Source organism: Condylostylus longicornis, unplaced genomic scaffold (assembly GCF_029603195.1).
Source record: "Condylostylus longicornis isolate FDR11 unplaced genomic scaffold, ASM2960319v2 ptg000040l, whole genome shotgun sequence".
In the NCBI taxonomy this organism is placed as follows: Eukaryota; Metazoa; Arthropoda; class Insecta; order Diptera; family Dolichopodidae; genus Condylostylus; species Condylostylus longicornis.
The window spans coordinates 6,264,587-6,281,986 of record NW_026578009.1 but is presented as its reverse complement, the minus strand read 5'-3'; the positions used below and the strand labels follow the sequence as shown (position 1 = coordinate 6,281,986).

Here is a 17,400-nt window from a genome sequence, read left to right as displayed (position 1 = left end):
TAGATGTACTTTCATAATATGATTATGGATATGAACTTTTATTAATGTAATGGTAAGCTCGGATTGTAAATTGAATGTGACAAGGGGAGTAAACTTTATTACTAAGGTATTGACACAAACAAAATTAAATATACTTTTTTTTATTCTTTTCAACTTTTTATTTATAAATTTTTCAGATTCAACAGTTATTGTACATAAATTATTGTTCTCTTATATAATAAAGCAACACACATATATCTAAACTAACAGATACATAAAATTGTAATTTTGGAAGACAATTTCATTGCAATATACTTATTGCATATAATATAAAACATAGTTTAAAAAATAAAATTTTTTTTTCTACCAATTTCTTAGCTTATTTAACTAAAGCACTTAATATATAACTTATATACATGAATGTATATTAATACATGTATATAATATACAAAATTAAAATAAATTCTAATTGTTAATTGAGAATAATTCTTTCAGCTAAATTGATCGTTATTGGGGACCTTGTTATATTTTAAAATATCGTTTTCTACATAATCATTTTTTGATGAATCTGATATCAAGAGACCTGTTTTAACAAAAAATGCAAACAAAATTTATTAGGTTTATAAGTTAGTATTAAAAAATAAATCGAGTTTGAATCCATATGTGACTATATGAAATTGATTCGTTATTAAATTTACAAATTTAACATAAAAATTCTTAATTTAAGCATTTATTAAATAAAATGATATCGTTTTAATGTTTACAATGAGTTTTAATATTTTACTTGAGCTTTTTGGATATATATTAATTTATAAATATGTAAAATATGTTGGTAATCTTATAATACATAAGCAGGGGCTACTTTATAAGTGTCAATGATGATTAGAACCATAAATTCCAAATTTATTTTAATATTTATATAATACATATAAGATTTTTTATTGATTATATTATCTTTGATTTTTTATTTTAAATATCAATAGGTTGTAAACTCTTAATTGGTGTAAAATTAGCCTATAATTTATAACTTAAATTTTTATAAATTCCATTAATTTCTTCTATTAATTTTTAAGGTTCATTTTAATGAAAAAGAAATATGTATTTTAAGGAATTGAAATTTGAACTAATTAGAAGTTGATTTTTTGTCTAACTTTTACTTATAATTAATATTTTTAATAATTTCGTTCGTTTACTGTAACACTGACATGACTCAAAATTTGCACATTTGAGAAAAACGGAGTTAATATATTTTTCTTATTATAGTAATAATTTATATTTTATTGTAATATGGCGAGTTTTAAGCTAAAGAAATGTTGCTTTTGCACAAAAACGAAATGTTTTAAGCACATATCTCTGTATAAATAACTTAGAAATCGTATTTTTTAAGTTATGTCATTGTTGCCGCAAAAGAACGATTTTATAAATTATTGTATTTTTGTTTGATTTTTAGGGAATATTTTTAAATTGATTGTCTAGGTATATAAATAATTGTGGAAACTGTAAAAAGTAAACAATATTTATATAATATATGTACATACAAAATAATAAATGTACATACATATTATAATACGTATTTTGAAGTAAATTTAAACATGAAAAGTAGCCATTTCAATCATAAGATTATAGTTTTGATATTAAGCAAATAATCTTGAGTCAAGACGCTTGACTTTAGCATTTAAAATATTTAAACTTTTGTAAAAAATGATTTTAATAAAATTTAAAACAGATTTTAATAAATGTACATATTTCAAATTAAATATAACTAATATAAAGTAAGTAAATTTGAAATTAGTAAGTTTATATTAATAATGAAGTGCAAGTAAGGTTTCAAAATAATATTGTGAAAATTTAAATTATAAGAACAAATTTAGCATTTATTCCAAAACCATTATATACAAGGCAAATATTTAAATTAGGTGTCTTAACTTAAAAAAAAAATACTTAAATGTAAATTAGCAAAAGAAATATCTTATACTTAAATTATGATTAAATAAATATTTTTGTATAGAATGTTAAAAATTTATCATAAATTTTAAAAATAATCATAACTAATTTTAAAGATTGTTATATAATTTGTAAATCAAAGCATATTTTTTTATTATGCACATTTACTAGAATATTAAAAATTACATAAGAAATTAAAAAGAATTATTTTAATAGCAACGTGAGCTATATTATAATTAATATTATAATAATTTAATTTAACAAAAAAATTTACTTTAGTATATGCGCATTGTATTTGTATGAAGTCTTTTTAATAGTATTAATATGTTTTTAAATAGTATAGCAAGTAAATGGTATTATAGGAACAATTGTATGAAACAAAAATGAATCATTTAAAAATTTAAATTTTTTTCAAGAAAAATTCTTCAAGAAATGTTACTGCTTAAGAGCTAAAAGATAAGAAATTTTTGGAAGACTCTGAAGGAACTCATTTTTTTAAAATCAATTTTACATTTTTTAAACAAAGCAAAATCGAAATTATTAAAATATTTACTTAAAATGTAAAAGAGTAGTCTAGTTGTAAAAAATGTAAAAAAGTAGTATAGTTGTAAAAAAAATGGAAATTAAAATGATTATTTGGGTTAAAATGCGAAAAAAAATTTGTAGATAAAAATTTCTAATAATTAAATTGTTATTTTAGGTGAATAACCTTTTTAAAAAACTATTTACATTTTATTAATATTAAAGTTCTTAATGTAAAATTGTATAATATTTTATAATATAGTTATGTAATAATATTTGTATATTATTACATAACTATATTATAAAATATTTTTATATGTACCTAAAATATTTTTAATTTACAATTGCAATGTATTTATTAGTTACAATTTAAGTATAGCATAATTATTTACTAAATTTTAGTATTGTATGTTTTTTGTTTTTTTTAATTAAGCGTTCTCTTTATATACATTTAATATCGGCTGATTTCGTATATGTTCAATCTGCACAAATTATAGTTTTAGTAGGACAATTTTTTTAATATACTATTAAATTAAATTCAAGTATTAATGAAGTCATTATCCTCAATGTATTTAAATCTTTTAATCTTAAAAAAGAATATTAACAAATAAAAAATACTTTAACTTGAATTTTGGATTAATTGAACACATACAAAAGCAATCGGTAAAGAATTAATTTTATTGCTATTAAATTAAAATTTTAAAACATAAAATTAAACAAAAAATAATTTTGTGCATTTTTGGTTTTCTATTGTGCTACTAAAGTATTACTTGTTCATTAGATTTACCATTAAGATTTTCATTGTTATTACTAATATTGTCTAATGCAGCTAAACGATTAACAGCTTCTCCTTTTAGATATGTTGCAAGTGGTGGTATAAAAAGATCATAATTTAAACAATTTCTATTCGAATTAATATAAATTTGATCATTTAAATCAAATTTTAATTTTTCCATTATAATACTAAATATGTATCCAAGAGTAAAAGAGATTATAAAACCTAAAACTGAATACCATAAGTAAGATATTTTGGAAATCCATAAGTACCTAAAAAAAAACAAAAAAACAAAAATTTTTCTTTTATATTTAAAATTTTTTAATAAAGCTATTCTTTAGCTTCTTAGTTAAATTAAAAATTATTTCAAATTTAATTTTAATTAGCAAATTAATTTTTTTAAATTTATTTTTGGGATCAACTTACTGATCCGAATCTTGTGTTAATGCTTGAGTTTCCAATAATTGTGTAAAATTCTTAATTGGACAGCCTTCTGTTGTAAAATCTAATGTTTTTGGTGGTGGTTTACTTATTCCAAATCCTATCCAAAACGAAAATGCTAAACCAATAAAAAGACCAATTAATACACCTTTTTGATTAGCTCTTGTTGTACACATTCCTAATGTAAATAAAGCTAATAGAGGTCCACCAACAATTCCAAATATAGTTAAAGATGCTTGAAGTACACCGCCCATCGATTGTGCTATTAATATGTTAAAATATTAAATTAAATTATTATTTTAAAAATTATTGTAATTAAAGTTATTGCAAAAACAAAAAAATATAAGTTACGTTTTCTTGGCTAAGGAAAACTTTTCAAGAACAATAAATTTTGTAATTTATTTTAATTTCTGAATATTTTACCTACAAATGCCAATCCTATACAAACAAAACCATATACGCATGCCATAATTTTAGAAGATAAAGAAGAATGATCATCATGAATGGTGTTCTTTTTTACACATCTGTACAGTGGTTTAAAATAATCTTCTAAAGTAACAGCAGCTAAACTACTAACAGCAGAACTAACAGTTGAAAGACTTGCTGAAAATATTCCAGATACAAAGAGGCCAGATAATCCAGGATAATCACCCATTGTATCGAGTACAAAAAGAGGCATTATTTGATCCCTTGAATTAATTCTTTTTTCCAAATATGGATCACATTTTCTATAGTAGTAATAAATCGCTAAACCACTAAATGATGTACTAAAGCTTAATAATGATAAAATTGGAATATTCATCCAAAGAGAGCTTTGTGATGACTTTAAATTACGTACAGTTAAAAGTCGTTGTATTTGTACTTGATTAACACCATAGAGTGATAAATAGGTCACCATACCACCAATAATTAATGACCACCACGTATGACGTGTTGTTGGATCCAAATCGAAACTACAAAAAGAATTTTGTTTTTAATTTTTTCAATTAAACTTAATGCAAAATTTTTATAAAAACTAATTATTGATATTATACTTTAAAAATTCAACTCGTTTATCTGCAACAGCAATCTCCCAAATTGGTGCTAATCCACCTGCTTTAATTGCAGCTGTAATAATTACACTATAAATTGCAGCAAACATAAGTATTGATTGGAAAACATCTGTAAAAATAACTGTTTTCATCCCTCCAATTGTTGAGTAAAATGTACAAATAATTCCTGAAAATTAAATTAAATAATTGTTGATAAGAGTATTGGTAAAAAGGCCAAAAATGTGCACAATATAGAATAATCACAAAAAAAAACCGATTACTTATTGCTTTACCTATAGTTAAAATAGCAGCAGTCTTTCCAATTCCAGTTACAGCTTCAAGGGCTAAAGCTGGTGCATAAAGTACAATGCCCATATATAATATCATTTGAATAGAGTACGCTAAAGAAGCGCACAATCTTGCTGCTTTACCAAATCTTTTTTCTAAGTACTTTAATTTATAAAACATATACAAAATAAAATATAATAAAAAAAATTTAATAAAATTAATCAATAATTAAAAAATATACTCATTTAAAAATTACCTCATAAACACTTGTTGTATTCATTCTATAAAATACTGGCAAAAATAGATAGGCCGCAATCGGTGTACTTATAATATATGAAATATTAATAATAACAAACATCGTTCCAAATTGATAATTCTCAGTTGAAACTCCTAATAGTGTTATCGCAGACATAAAGCTAGCCATTAAACTAAATGCTACAGGTAGTGTTGACATACTTTTGTCAGCTAATAAATATTCCTTAAATTTATTCAAAATAATTAGTGAAATTTATACATCAAAGTTTAACAGAGAAATTCAGAAATTTTTACTTTGGTTGTTTTTTGTTTTCCACCGGTTAAACGGAAATATACACCGATTCCTGCGGATATCACTAAAACTAATGAAAATACTACGTAATCCCATGTTGAAAATGTTCCCATATCACTAAAAAAATTAAAAAAATTTTAAATTTAATTTTACAACTTTTAATTATTTATGAGCAAAAAAATTGATGAAAATTTACAATTAACAAATTGCAATGTAAAATGGTTTTTTCAATTAAGTTGTGGTAAATAAGGGTAATCTTTGGAGTTGAAAAACAAAATGAAGAAAAATAAGACACAGTGTAGATTCTGTAAAGCTAGAAAAATTAGGTTTTTTCCTGTTTGTTGCCAAAAAGGTGTCTCATAGTTCTAACATTTTCACAAATTAACATTTTACAGACCTGTACTTTGTATTCGAGTTGTTCGCGTCCAATTTTCCCAATATATCGGCTGGTATAAAATTTTATACTTTTATTTTTCTTTAATTTTAAAATTATTGAAGTAAGATATTTTTAGTTAATGCAGTAAGTGCCATAAATACTGTTTACTAATTAACTTTGAATTACAATTGAATATTTGTAAATTATTAATAGATTAACGGTAAAATTGTATTCATATTTCACATTCAGGCTAAACTTAAAATAATTAATAATAAATATCAGAAAACACGTTTCGCACATAAAATACAAGATGAATTTTTTCTCATTAAAATTTAAATGTTTTCCAAATATTCGAATATTTGAGTACACTGTAAAAAATTTTTATGGAAATTTACTACGAAAAATGTTGGCAGCCGATTTGCCAACATTAACCATACTAGAAATATAAGGCTGTTATAATTTTGCTATTCATGATTAATAATACATTACAATTGGGTAAATCGTAAATTTTAAGTTGTAAAAAATACATTTAGAACAGTAATCCTTACAATTTCTAGTGTAAAAAGTACATTTGTAAATGTAATTTTTTACTGCTTCGATAAATGTAAAAATACTTTAAATATTGTATAAAGAATTTAAAATTACTCTCCCAAAACAAGGGTTTTTGGGAGTTTTGCTTAATAAATCGTTGTGAGTACTATGAATAATGTTGTATAGGAAAAATTGTGTAAAATTACAGAAATTTTTTACTGTGTAGTTTTTCTGTGTAAAATATAATTTACTGAAACTGGAAGTGTGAGACAAATAAAAATTTAATTAATTACGTTTGCTAATTAAAAAAAAAAAATAATTTTAGTTTTAAGTGAGAGTGTGCCATTTTTTTTTCATAACATGTGTCTCTTATGTATTATTGTTTCTTTTGTTCTATAGCTTAATTAATTGTTCGATAAAGAGAGGGTATATATATTTAAGATTGTAATAGCATCTATTTAAAGTTTGATTTTATAAATTTTCACAGCGTGTAGGTAGTAATCATTTATGTGATTTATATGATTACCATTATATCATTTGAATTTAATATTTCTATACCCTATACACCTTAATGAGAAGTGTATTGGTATGTATATAGTGTGTAATCAGCGTGAAATTTTGCGTTGATTTAAACATGTCTGTTTTTTCATCCATCAAGACCGCCCGATTGCATTTTAAATTAAACAATAATAGAGCAAACGCTACCAAACATTCAGAAATTATTTCTTTTCGCAAAGGCCGCCTACTATTTCAATTGAATAAATTCGGACAATTGTTTTGGTTAGTTGCTATATAACTCAAAAAGCTAATTTCAGTTTCAAATAATTTTAAAGGTAATGCCTGGTTGTATGGAATTCAGCAGTTATGTGTCCAATTATTGTTCAGACTTATTGTAGAAGTCTTAATGGAAATGCTTGACATTATGGTTTTGGTAGGTGTCATACAGTCCTGAAAGGTAATTTTAAATATTTTAAAAATTAGTTGAGAAAACTATGTGTGGAATTTGAAAATGAATTTAATCAAAATATTAAATTATAATTTCTACATATGAACTCTCTGACTTCTGATAATTATTCGTTTATGAAACTCTTAAAATTAATTTAGAATCTTAATAAAATTAATAAAAATAGTTTTGAAATTTATTGAATTTGCTCCACACTATATATTCCTTAAAAACTTAAAAGAATTTTAATCGGATATTTCCAGCAGCTGCCACATAAATTTTTGGAATCATTATACGAATTCTCGAAAATCTTATAAATTATGATATTAGGTAAACATTTTGTTTATTCGACATTACACAAAATGCATTTAATTTTAGAAATCATATATTTGAAATTTTTTTGTTGCTTTGTATAAACAACTTACGGTATAGGGTATATTTCATTTGCCGATTGAAAATTTTTTAACTTATTTAAACAAAATTAATTTCACAATATGCGTAAGAACATAAAAAAAAAAAAAGAATTTTTTTTGAAGATGAAATTTTTAAAAAATTTTCCTCACGCATAAACATTTCAAATTTTATGGCTTTTCAAAAGAATTCAGATTTTTACTAATTTTATTACGATATTTAATAAAATTTTTACGATATTTAAAAAAATGTATACGTATGAAATATTTTACAATTATTATCTTTATTAATTTTATATTGGCTTTAAAAATTAAAAAAAGAAAAATTACATTTTGTTTACAGAACGTAAACAATTTTACAATTTTAGTTTTATTATACAATCTATATATAAAAAAAATTTTATACCGTTATTTATTAAATTTATTAAATGGTGTTTATTTAAAATTTTCTTATCTAAAATTGTTTACTAATTTAACGTAAACAATTTTGTATAGTTTGAAGTGTTTTAATTTTTTTTTTTTTAAAACGATTACGAGTATAAAATTTTTCTTTTGTCTTTTTTGTTTAAAACAAAATTCTATAAAATCTAGTTAATTTTAGATAAATTCGAATAAAATTAGTTTTTTTCAAGATAGATCTTTTGTATTTCACTTTTTTTTTTGTTTTTAAATTCACAATATTTAATTGAATGGTAGATTTTTTTTTAAATTTATTAAAAAGTTATTTTCGACTGCTTTAAAAGTAATCTTTCTCCTCGAAATCAAAAATTCAAATTTAATTTATTTGTATATAAAATTACTTTCTTATAACAGAATCTCCCATTGTATTTTTTTTTGTTTTTTGAAATTTTTCTCTTATATATTTGAAAAAAAAAAATCTCGTTTTGATTTTCAGTAATGAATTTTCAATGCTATTATATTGTAGCTTTGTCAGGATGAGACTGAACGTTTAAAAATTTTACTGTCTTTTGTTTTAAGAAAATCTCTCACAATATATACTTGATAAGTAATCATTGCTAGTCACTATATTGTCATGTGGAGATAAATAAAATTTTATTATCGTAATTACGTTAGGTAAAAGCTAAAAACAAAAAGAAAAACACTTAAAATTTTTTTTTTTATCAGTTTAAAAATTAATAAAAAATTATAATCCCTATATATTAAAGGTTTAGACATAAGGTGTAACATTCTTGATCTATATAGGAATAACAAATTAGTTTTACCGTTTTTAATTCATTTTTATTATAATTTTAACAATGTTTTTTTTTTTTTGGGTAGAATAAGAATCGACGAAACTAAAATAAACAAATATAAGAAAAATTTCTCATAATTTTAATACAGGGTGTCTCATCACAAAGTGCATTGCTATATGCCATTGTATATGCCCTCATGAGTAGACAAAACTTTTATATGGAGACCCTGTTCACAGGTCAACAGGTTCGGAGCTACAGGAGCTTAAAGTAAATTTTAACTGATTTTTTTACTTTCTGAAATTTTAAGTATAACTCCACGACTGTGTAAGACAGGTGCATTAACAAACATGATTTGGAAGCTTCAGAATAACGAATTTCTTATGAATATCTACATTAGTTATAATCTGTTCGAAAAAGTTGAAATTTTAACTTTTCATTTTTAAAAAATGGTTAATTTTCTAGGTGACGTAACATGTGAGCTTTCTCCAATTTTAGTACAGGTGGTAACCTTGACAACTGAGCTTCAATTAGTTGTACGAATGATCACGCTACCTGATCTGGTTTAGGAGTTATTGAGAAAAATAGAGTACAGTAATTGCTATTTTATACCAAATTATTTTCTTCAATGAGTTAGTTTTAAAATGAATTAGACCCTGTATATACTGAGAAGAAACGGAGAAGTGGAGAAAGAGGTTAACTTACATTTTAGCATCCTGACACTTTTTTTTATTAATAAATTGTAAATATATTAATTTTTTTTTGTTAGCTATAAGAATAATTACTGTTGAAAATATGTGAAATTTTAATGATGTTTTATACGAGCAGCTCGATTTTCGTCAAAATGTTAGTTAACCCATTTGTTCTATTACCTTTTCAATTCCGAAAGTAAATCTAGATGGTGTAGACTACATGGTGTTTATAATGGAATTGAAAACAATATAGAAAAATTATATTTCATAAATAAATAATGTTGTCATATTTAAATTCGAATTGTATAGTTCCTCTTACTCTATCTTAGATCAGATTACTCAACTAGTTGTCTCAAAAACAAAATTAAAATTTTTGGCCTTTGGTTTCTCTCATTTTTCCTTTCTCTCACTTTTACTTAAATTTTTGCTAGGAATCTGATAATACGTGATAGGGCTCCATGGCAATTTTTTTTTAGCCGAATTTAAAGTACAAACTAAAAACTTATAATTTAAAATTATTTCTTTCGAGAGATTACAAAAAATTATTTCGATTAGGTTTATGATAGTTAAAAATGGTAAATAAGAAGAAGCACGATTAATTGTTGTTTAAAGATAAATTTAATTTTTAAGCACAATTTTAGGTTATTACTTCTATTTTATGTCACAATCAATTTCTAGCAATTCTAGCAATATTTCTATATCAATAGAATATTTTTTTCGTATTCTCATTTAAGGTAGATTGCCTTCTTTCTGTATTAAATTTTCTCTATTTATTTGTCACATATCTAAAATTTGGTTCAGATAAAACCGAATCTGTGGGAGCTTTCTTTTTCGATGAAATTATTATTCAATTGGAAATTTGAAACTCATTAAGTGCGATATTTATTTTAATTGATCCATATAAGATTATTTGTGTTACAATATCAATTTCGAGAAAATTTATTAGTCAAAACAATAGCTGGGTTAACAAATCGATCTTTAGTTAAAAAAGATTAGGAATGTCTGGTTTACATATGAGTATCTACTGGCATTTTGTAGACATGAACACGACTTGAATTATAAAATCTAAGAAAATATTTTATTATCTTTTTGTATATTGATAAAGTTCAAAGTTTTTACTTTCAAAATTAAATACCCATTTATTTGCATATATGAGTATTTGTTATATAGTATATGTATAAAGATGCACACAGCTATTTATCTATATAAAATTTGTTCACGTAACTGTCATAATTGTTAATTTTTTTTTTGTATTTTAAATATTTACACAACTATCTGTGTTAAAGTTTGCCTCTACAAATATTTTGTTTTTATTAAAAGTAAAATTGCCGGTATATGCGAGTTTGCCTGTACTTTATATTTCTAGGTCTAATAGAATATAGAAATGTGTTTTATATCTTTTACTTAATTAACATTAAATTCCTTACTGCAAAAAAAAAACACGAGTGAAAACACACAATATGCAAATCAGTAACAATTTATATAATAAATGAGTGCCATACTATTTATGTATGCATAATAAAGCTTAAGGGTTGTAAGGTTGTAATAACTTTTACTTTGCATAAATGGAAATTTCTTTGGAAGATAAAAAAAACCAATTGGAAATAATTTATTTTAATGAATACACATTTTAAATTTAATTGTTAGATAATATCGCCTAAACATATGCAAGGTTATTTTACAATTTTGTTTGGTAAGTTTTGCCTGACTCTAATGATATTATAAAATTTAGACATAGAATGCAGTATAAATTCGTTGTATTAGAAAGGAAAATATAAACCTATTTCAAGTTAGAGGAGAAATTATTTCGTTCATTTAGTTTTACAGGAAGAAAATTAGATTCTGTAAATTTTTGTTAATAATTGCTAATAACAATTAAATACGTTATGTATAACAATAAAATTTTTAATTTAAGAGCATCGGAACCAAATTCTGTCATTTCAAATTTTCTAACTAAAAAATGAATTTAGTCTTAGAGAACCATAATTTTGTATGTTGCAAATTTAAACTACCTACATATACTAAGTTATTAAAAACAGAAATCTGTACTCTTAAACAACTCAGGAACTCACGAATGTTATTGGGTTCAATCAAAAGATATTGGAGTTAATTTTCGAAAATGCCTTAAAATTATCTTAATTTAAACGTACTTAAATAATGAAATAATTATATTTCAATGAGTTATAATCAGCTATATGAATTAACATGAGTTAACACTTATGAATTAACATAAGAAAATCCTACAATTTTCAGTTTATTTGAGAAAAAATTTAATGAATTTGAAAATCCATATCCAGTCAATTCATCATAATTGAAATAAACACTGCACAAAATGACATTTCGCTAATTTCCCGACACTCGCACTTGATCTTTTGATTAATATTTTAAAAATGGTAAGTGTCTAAATAAACACTAATATTAAAAATAGTTTCCACAATTATTTGATTGTCCAATGAAACTGATGAATAGGGGGTTTTCGTTTATTCTGTGCTAGAACAGTTCTAGCTTGTAGTACGTTCGAATATTCACGCCATATACACTGAAAATATAGATCGTTCGGAAATTACTGGCCGCAATAAAGTGCGTTCGGAAATTCAATCTGCAATAAAGAAATGTTGCAATAGATATGTAGCGCAGACCTCTAATATAAATTTTGTCGCTGCCTCATGAAATTTTTTTTGTTTGTGTAATTTAAAAATCAAAAAAGAATTTAAATTTCAAAATGGCAGATTAAGATATTGAAGGGTTATTAAAGTAAGTTTTCTTTAAGTTTTCAAATTTTATTAAAATTTCCTTATTTTGCAATGAATTGTAAGGCGAAAGGTATTGATATACAATTTCATAAAGAATATCATTTCCGTTATTTTCGAACAACTGATTTAGAAGTTTCAGAAATTGTAGACTGTGTAAACAAAAAAAACTTAACTAAAGTTTTTGCGTACTGTTTAACGATGTGATTTGGAAATTTCAATTCTAATTTAGAACTTTCAGCGCACTTAAACGAAAACCCCCATATTTATTGACTGCCCCCATTTTCTTTAACTTTTTTTTAAATAAAAACAATATTGGTTTATCAAAAAATTGTAGTTAACGTGATTTCTTTTATATAGACTATATTAGCTATAGTGCCACTTTAGAAGAAATTAATGTTCATAACTATGTAGTAAACTATAACTTTCTTATTAAAATATTGAATTTAAATCTGATGTTATGCATGGATTAATTTCAAAAGATAAAATATAATCTACTCTTTTCAAATGTAAATTTTTAATAATTTATGAGTTTACTTAAGATATTATCGTATATATTATAAGAATAAAATACTTATGAAAAACGTTAAAAACCTGAGAAAGGTATTAAATTGGGGAACTTACAATTTGAAATGTAGTAGATTTAGAGAATGTCAAATTGGAATTACGTATTTAACCTAAATTCTTATTCATTACATTGGTTGTATTGTAGCATTATCAATGTTGCAAATTTTTTATATTCGTACAAAATCTCAAAAAGAAATCATATAAAATATGGGAATGAAAAAATAATTTGAAACTTATCATAAGCTTGATTATTTATTTTAATAGGAAAATTGAAATATTTTATCCATCAACTTATCAAACACATGTTTTCCAAAAGCAATCAAAATTTAATAATTCCAATAATTAGATCTATACTGCAATGAATGTTATTGAAGGTGACTAGTCGTTTGTTGTTGTTTATTGACCCAAGTGAAAGTATACGAATTTATTTTTAAATTTTTTGATATAAAAAAAAAATTGTGGCGTTTTATTAATAATTTAATATAAGTATTTAATGGCAAAAGAATAAATTAACAATAAATTAAAATACCGTCTAAATCAAGGCCATAAATTTGCTCATTTTTGTTTATGATTCGGTAAATTGATAAATAATAATAATATTTAATGTTTATCAAAATTTACTCCGTAAAGGAATACATATTTTATTTACTGTTCAATTTAAGGTCGGTGCGATCTCGTAGAGCTATTTATTAGAATATTAGAATCACTAGTCATTACTTTCATTTTACATTAAATACATATAAAATATGACAATGAAAATTAATTAAATGTGAGCTGATCCTGTTTTTAAACGTTTGAGTCTTGCTGGAAAAATTCTGGTAATATGGGATTGGTTAAGCTTTTCAGTATATCTCGTCGAGTATGTTATGCTTTATTTAAAGATTCTATTTGAAGGGGAAGTCATAAACAAAAAAAAAATTTTGGGTAGGTAGATATTTCTTAGAAATTTCGTTAAAATCACTGTACGTCGGAAACTTATATCATGACGGTTAATTTGTAGCAAACTAATAGCAGAACTTTTTGGCTAAATAGCGCAATATTTGCTATAGTATGAAAGCGTCTGATATAATATCAAGAAATACAGCAAGATATTTATGTGAAAATATGAAATATTTCAAAATTTTTAAACAAAAATGTTGAATACCGTAAGGAGAGATTGATTTTGCGCTGTATGTGACGCTTAGTTAATGTAAAACAATTATATTGTTATTAGAACTATATTTAGAAGTTTGGTTATATAACACAAGCTTCTAAATATAGTTCTAAGTAATTGAGAAAACGGGAATATCGGAAAAATCTCGTTTTAGAATGGGTTTTGCCGTCTGGAAAACAATTATTACATAATTGTTTTGTATAATTTCTATTTTCGTAATATTTTACGATAATTATTTTACATGAAGGTAAAATAAAATTCTATGTAAATATTTTAAAATTAAAATGCAATGACAAAATATTTAATCTATGTTAATTCAAAGTAGATTCAGAATTTAATTTTAATATTTTAATTGTAATATTTTTGAAGAAATCTTAGTCTTACAAACTCTAATAATATTTTTAATTGTAATTAAATATTGTTAATATTAAATATTTTAGAATCACGTGTACATAATTAATAAGTATGCATGCAATATTTTTAAAATATTGTTTTTGTTATGTTAAAAAAATGAGGTTTTTATATAAAATTATTTTACAAACAAATCTCAACACTAGTAACATTATTACGACTTCCTATTTTATTGTTAATGAAAAATAGGTTTCAAAACAATTTGCTGCACAATATATTTATTCTATTGGTACACATACAATATAACCTACATACATATATTTCAATAATATATAAAGTAATATAAACTAATAAATTATATAAACTATAAAAAAAATCAAATACAATTTATTTTTATGAAAATTGTGTAAAATTTTTTTGTTTATGAAAAATTACGAAAGAAATTTTTCAAAATAAAATTGTTTATTCGACAAATTAATTAATTCACAATTATTATAGCCTTTCAATCATAATTTATTGTATTTATTGTATAAAGTCGGTGTCTTAACAAGATATTTTTTATGGTAAAATATTGAAATGAAAATTGTTTGAAAATATGCGCTTGGAACAAAGCATCAACAGAAGAATGCTCAAATAAAAATCAACCCATCCGTATGCCTAAAATAAAATAGATCATGTGATTTAATTGCATTACTAATATTAATAATAATTTCATTATGTTACGAATAATTAGCCATGCTTATGAACAAATTAAATAAGCAACACTTGTTAATGAACACAAATGTAGCACAATTTTCGCTACATTTGTGTTATTCACAAAATGTACCGGGATGTTCGAGAAAACTGCGTTTATGAAAACGCCTAATATACTAACACAGTGTATAATAAAAATTCTCGATATTAAAATACTAATGATAAAGTAGTGCGGCATTTCAAACTAAGTACAAATACATAATAATATAACACAAGACACAGTTTTAAAAATAAAATTATGTATAAAATCATCAATAACGATTTGTTTCACACAGTGTGATTATTTACTAATTTTTTACCTTTAATAAGTCAATTAGCATTTATTGGCACAAAAAGTAACAAGTGTAAGTCCTTCTTTAATATAGTACTATTGTTCAATACATACATATATATTTGTATAAAAAAGTTTATTCATCATAATTCATAAAAATAAAAAATTAAAAAAAAAAAAGTTTAAAAAGCTCCAATTGCAATTTTTTTATTTCTTGACCTACTGACTGACTGATTAACGACTATTTAAAAGTGCCTTTTCAATACTATTTGAATAGCTACAAATGTATGTACAAATGTAGTGTTTTTAGTAGCTTTATATACGCATACATGTACATATGTATGTAAGTAATGCAATAATGTTGTATAAGCATATATAGATTAAATTACAACTTAATTTTTTTTTATAATGTTCCAGTAGAGTAATGCACACACATACATACTACATTTTTAATAAGATAAAAATGAGTTGGAAAAAAAAAGCTACTATACTTACACTAGTAAAATTTTTAAAGTTTTTGTTTTTAAAATTTTTATTTGTATTTGGTCTGAACTTGAAAACAACAACCATGTGCTAAGACACTATGTATATAATGTATAAAATGTATCTTACGTATACTTGTGTGTAATACAACTAGTATGGTACTTTGCTCACATTGTTGTTAACCTTTGGAAAGAAAGTTGTTTCTCTAATGCTTTTTGAATGCAAGGAAATAAAAACTAATGTCTATGTTATACAAATACAAAAAATAAAAAAGTTCGGAATTTTTTTTTTTTTAGATCTTGTATCCTTTCCTGGAATCGATAAAAATTTGTTGAGACACAAACAATTTCCTATCGAAATCATTCGATTTTCTCAAGGTCCATTAAATTTTAAAATTATTATCATAAAAACATAATTTTTTTTTTTTTGATATTTTATTTATTTACAGAACGTCTATGGTTATTTATGTTTATTATTTTAAATTATTTGAATATTTGTAGCACAGTGATAGTAGTCTCACTTGAATACAATTTGTCAATTGCTATGCGTACAAAAAGGGTCATGAGTTCGTCTCTTATTTATTCAAAAAAAAAAAAAAAAATGTGAAGAAAAAGCCGATTTTTTTTTTTGATTAAAAAATGATAAAAAATAAATAAGAATTTATTGACATTCAAAAAATAAAATATAAAAATAAAGTAGAAAAACTGTTTTTAATTTATGATTGCTCGTAACTAAAAAAAAAATAACAAAATTATTTACTCACATTATTTATTTCTTTGCCAAAATCGAAAATATGTTTGGTGTTTTCGAATTTATTTGATCTTTTATAAATGTGATAATTTATTTTCTTTTTTTTGTATAAATTAAATTTAAAAAATCACAAAAATTAAGTAAGAAAAAAAAAACAACCGAAAACACTTTGAAGGGAATTTTTTCTTTTTTTTCACTTTCACTGCTTGAATTTTTCACTACTAATTTTTCCCATCAAATTATAATGCTTAAATTTTATTTTAAATAATTTATAAACTTTCATTAAATATGATATTATTAAAAATAAATAATATAAAATTATTTATTTCTCTAAAAAAATAGAGATTTTAAAAATGAAAAAAATAAAAGAACATAGAAAAAACACTTTTGCGGTCACAAAACTTTTTAATTCACGTAATATAGCATACTGAAATCGAATATTGAATGAAGTCTTTATAAAAAGAGAGAATATGACATCGTGCGCAACGATTTAATAGTATATTTAAGTATATGTATATAATCTACATCTGTTTTGCATTACCAAAAAAAAAACATATGTTTTTGAGTTATAATTAAGCTCTTGTTTTTGTTATTTTTATGTCAAAAGCAATAATGTTCTTATAAAGCTCATATGTATAAGTAAATATCAAAAT

At 23.2% G+C, this 17,400-nt stretch overlaps 1 protein-coding gene across 2 annotated transcripts; it reads right to left on the bottom strand.

Moving 5' to 3' along the window:
* Window positions 1–189: 189 nt before the first annotated feature.
* Window positions 190–17,150, bottom strand: LOC129609546 (putative sodium-dependent multivitamin transporter). Of its 2 annotated transcripts, none has more exons than XM_055521519.1 (9): window positions 16,761–17,150; window positions 5,530–5,644; window positions 5,237–5,458; window positions 4,986–5,142; window positions 4,696–4,879; window positions 4,085–4,614; window positions 3,647–3,923; window positions 3,233–3,492; window positions 190–562 (listed from the first exon to the last, which is right to left on the bottom strand). In XM_055521519.1, exons 2-9 carry the CDS (start codon window positions 5,638–5,640, stop codon window positions 471–473), a joined length of 1,833 nt encoding a protein of 610 aa, XP_055377494.1. In that variant the 5' UTR covers window positions 5,641–5,644; window positions 16,761–17,150; the 3' UTR covers window positions 190–470. The 2 variants fall into 2 exon arrangements, with proteins under 2 accessions (XP_055377494.1, XP_055377493.1); XM_055521518.1 differs by lacking the exon at window positions 16,761–17,150 and adding an exon at window positions 8,588–8,720.
* Window positions 17,151–17,400: the final 250 nt, after the last annotated feature.

Excerpts from the sequence above, each read along its gene's own strand:
- LOC129609546 (XM_055521518.1), bottom strand. The coding sequence starts at position 8,610 with ATGGGAGATTCTGTTATAAGAAA. Across the intron at positions 5,645-8,587 it reads GGAGATTCTGTTATAAGAAA|TGATATGGGAACATTTTCAA; the intron begins GTAATTTTATAT and ends TAATTTTTTTAG. Across the intron at positions 4,615-4,695 it reads AAACGAGTTGAATTTTTAAA|TTTCGATTTGGATCCAACAA; the intron begins GTATAATATCAA and ends TTCTTTTTGTAG.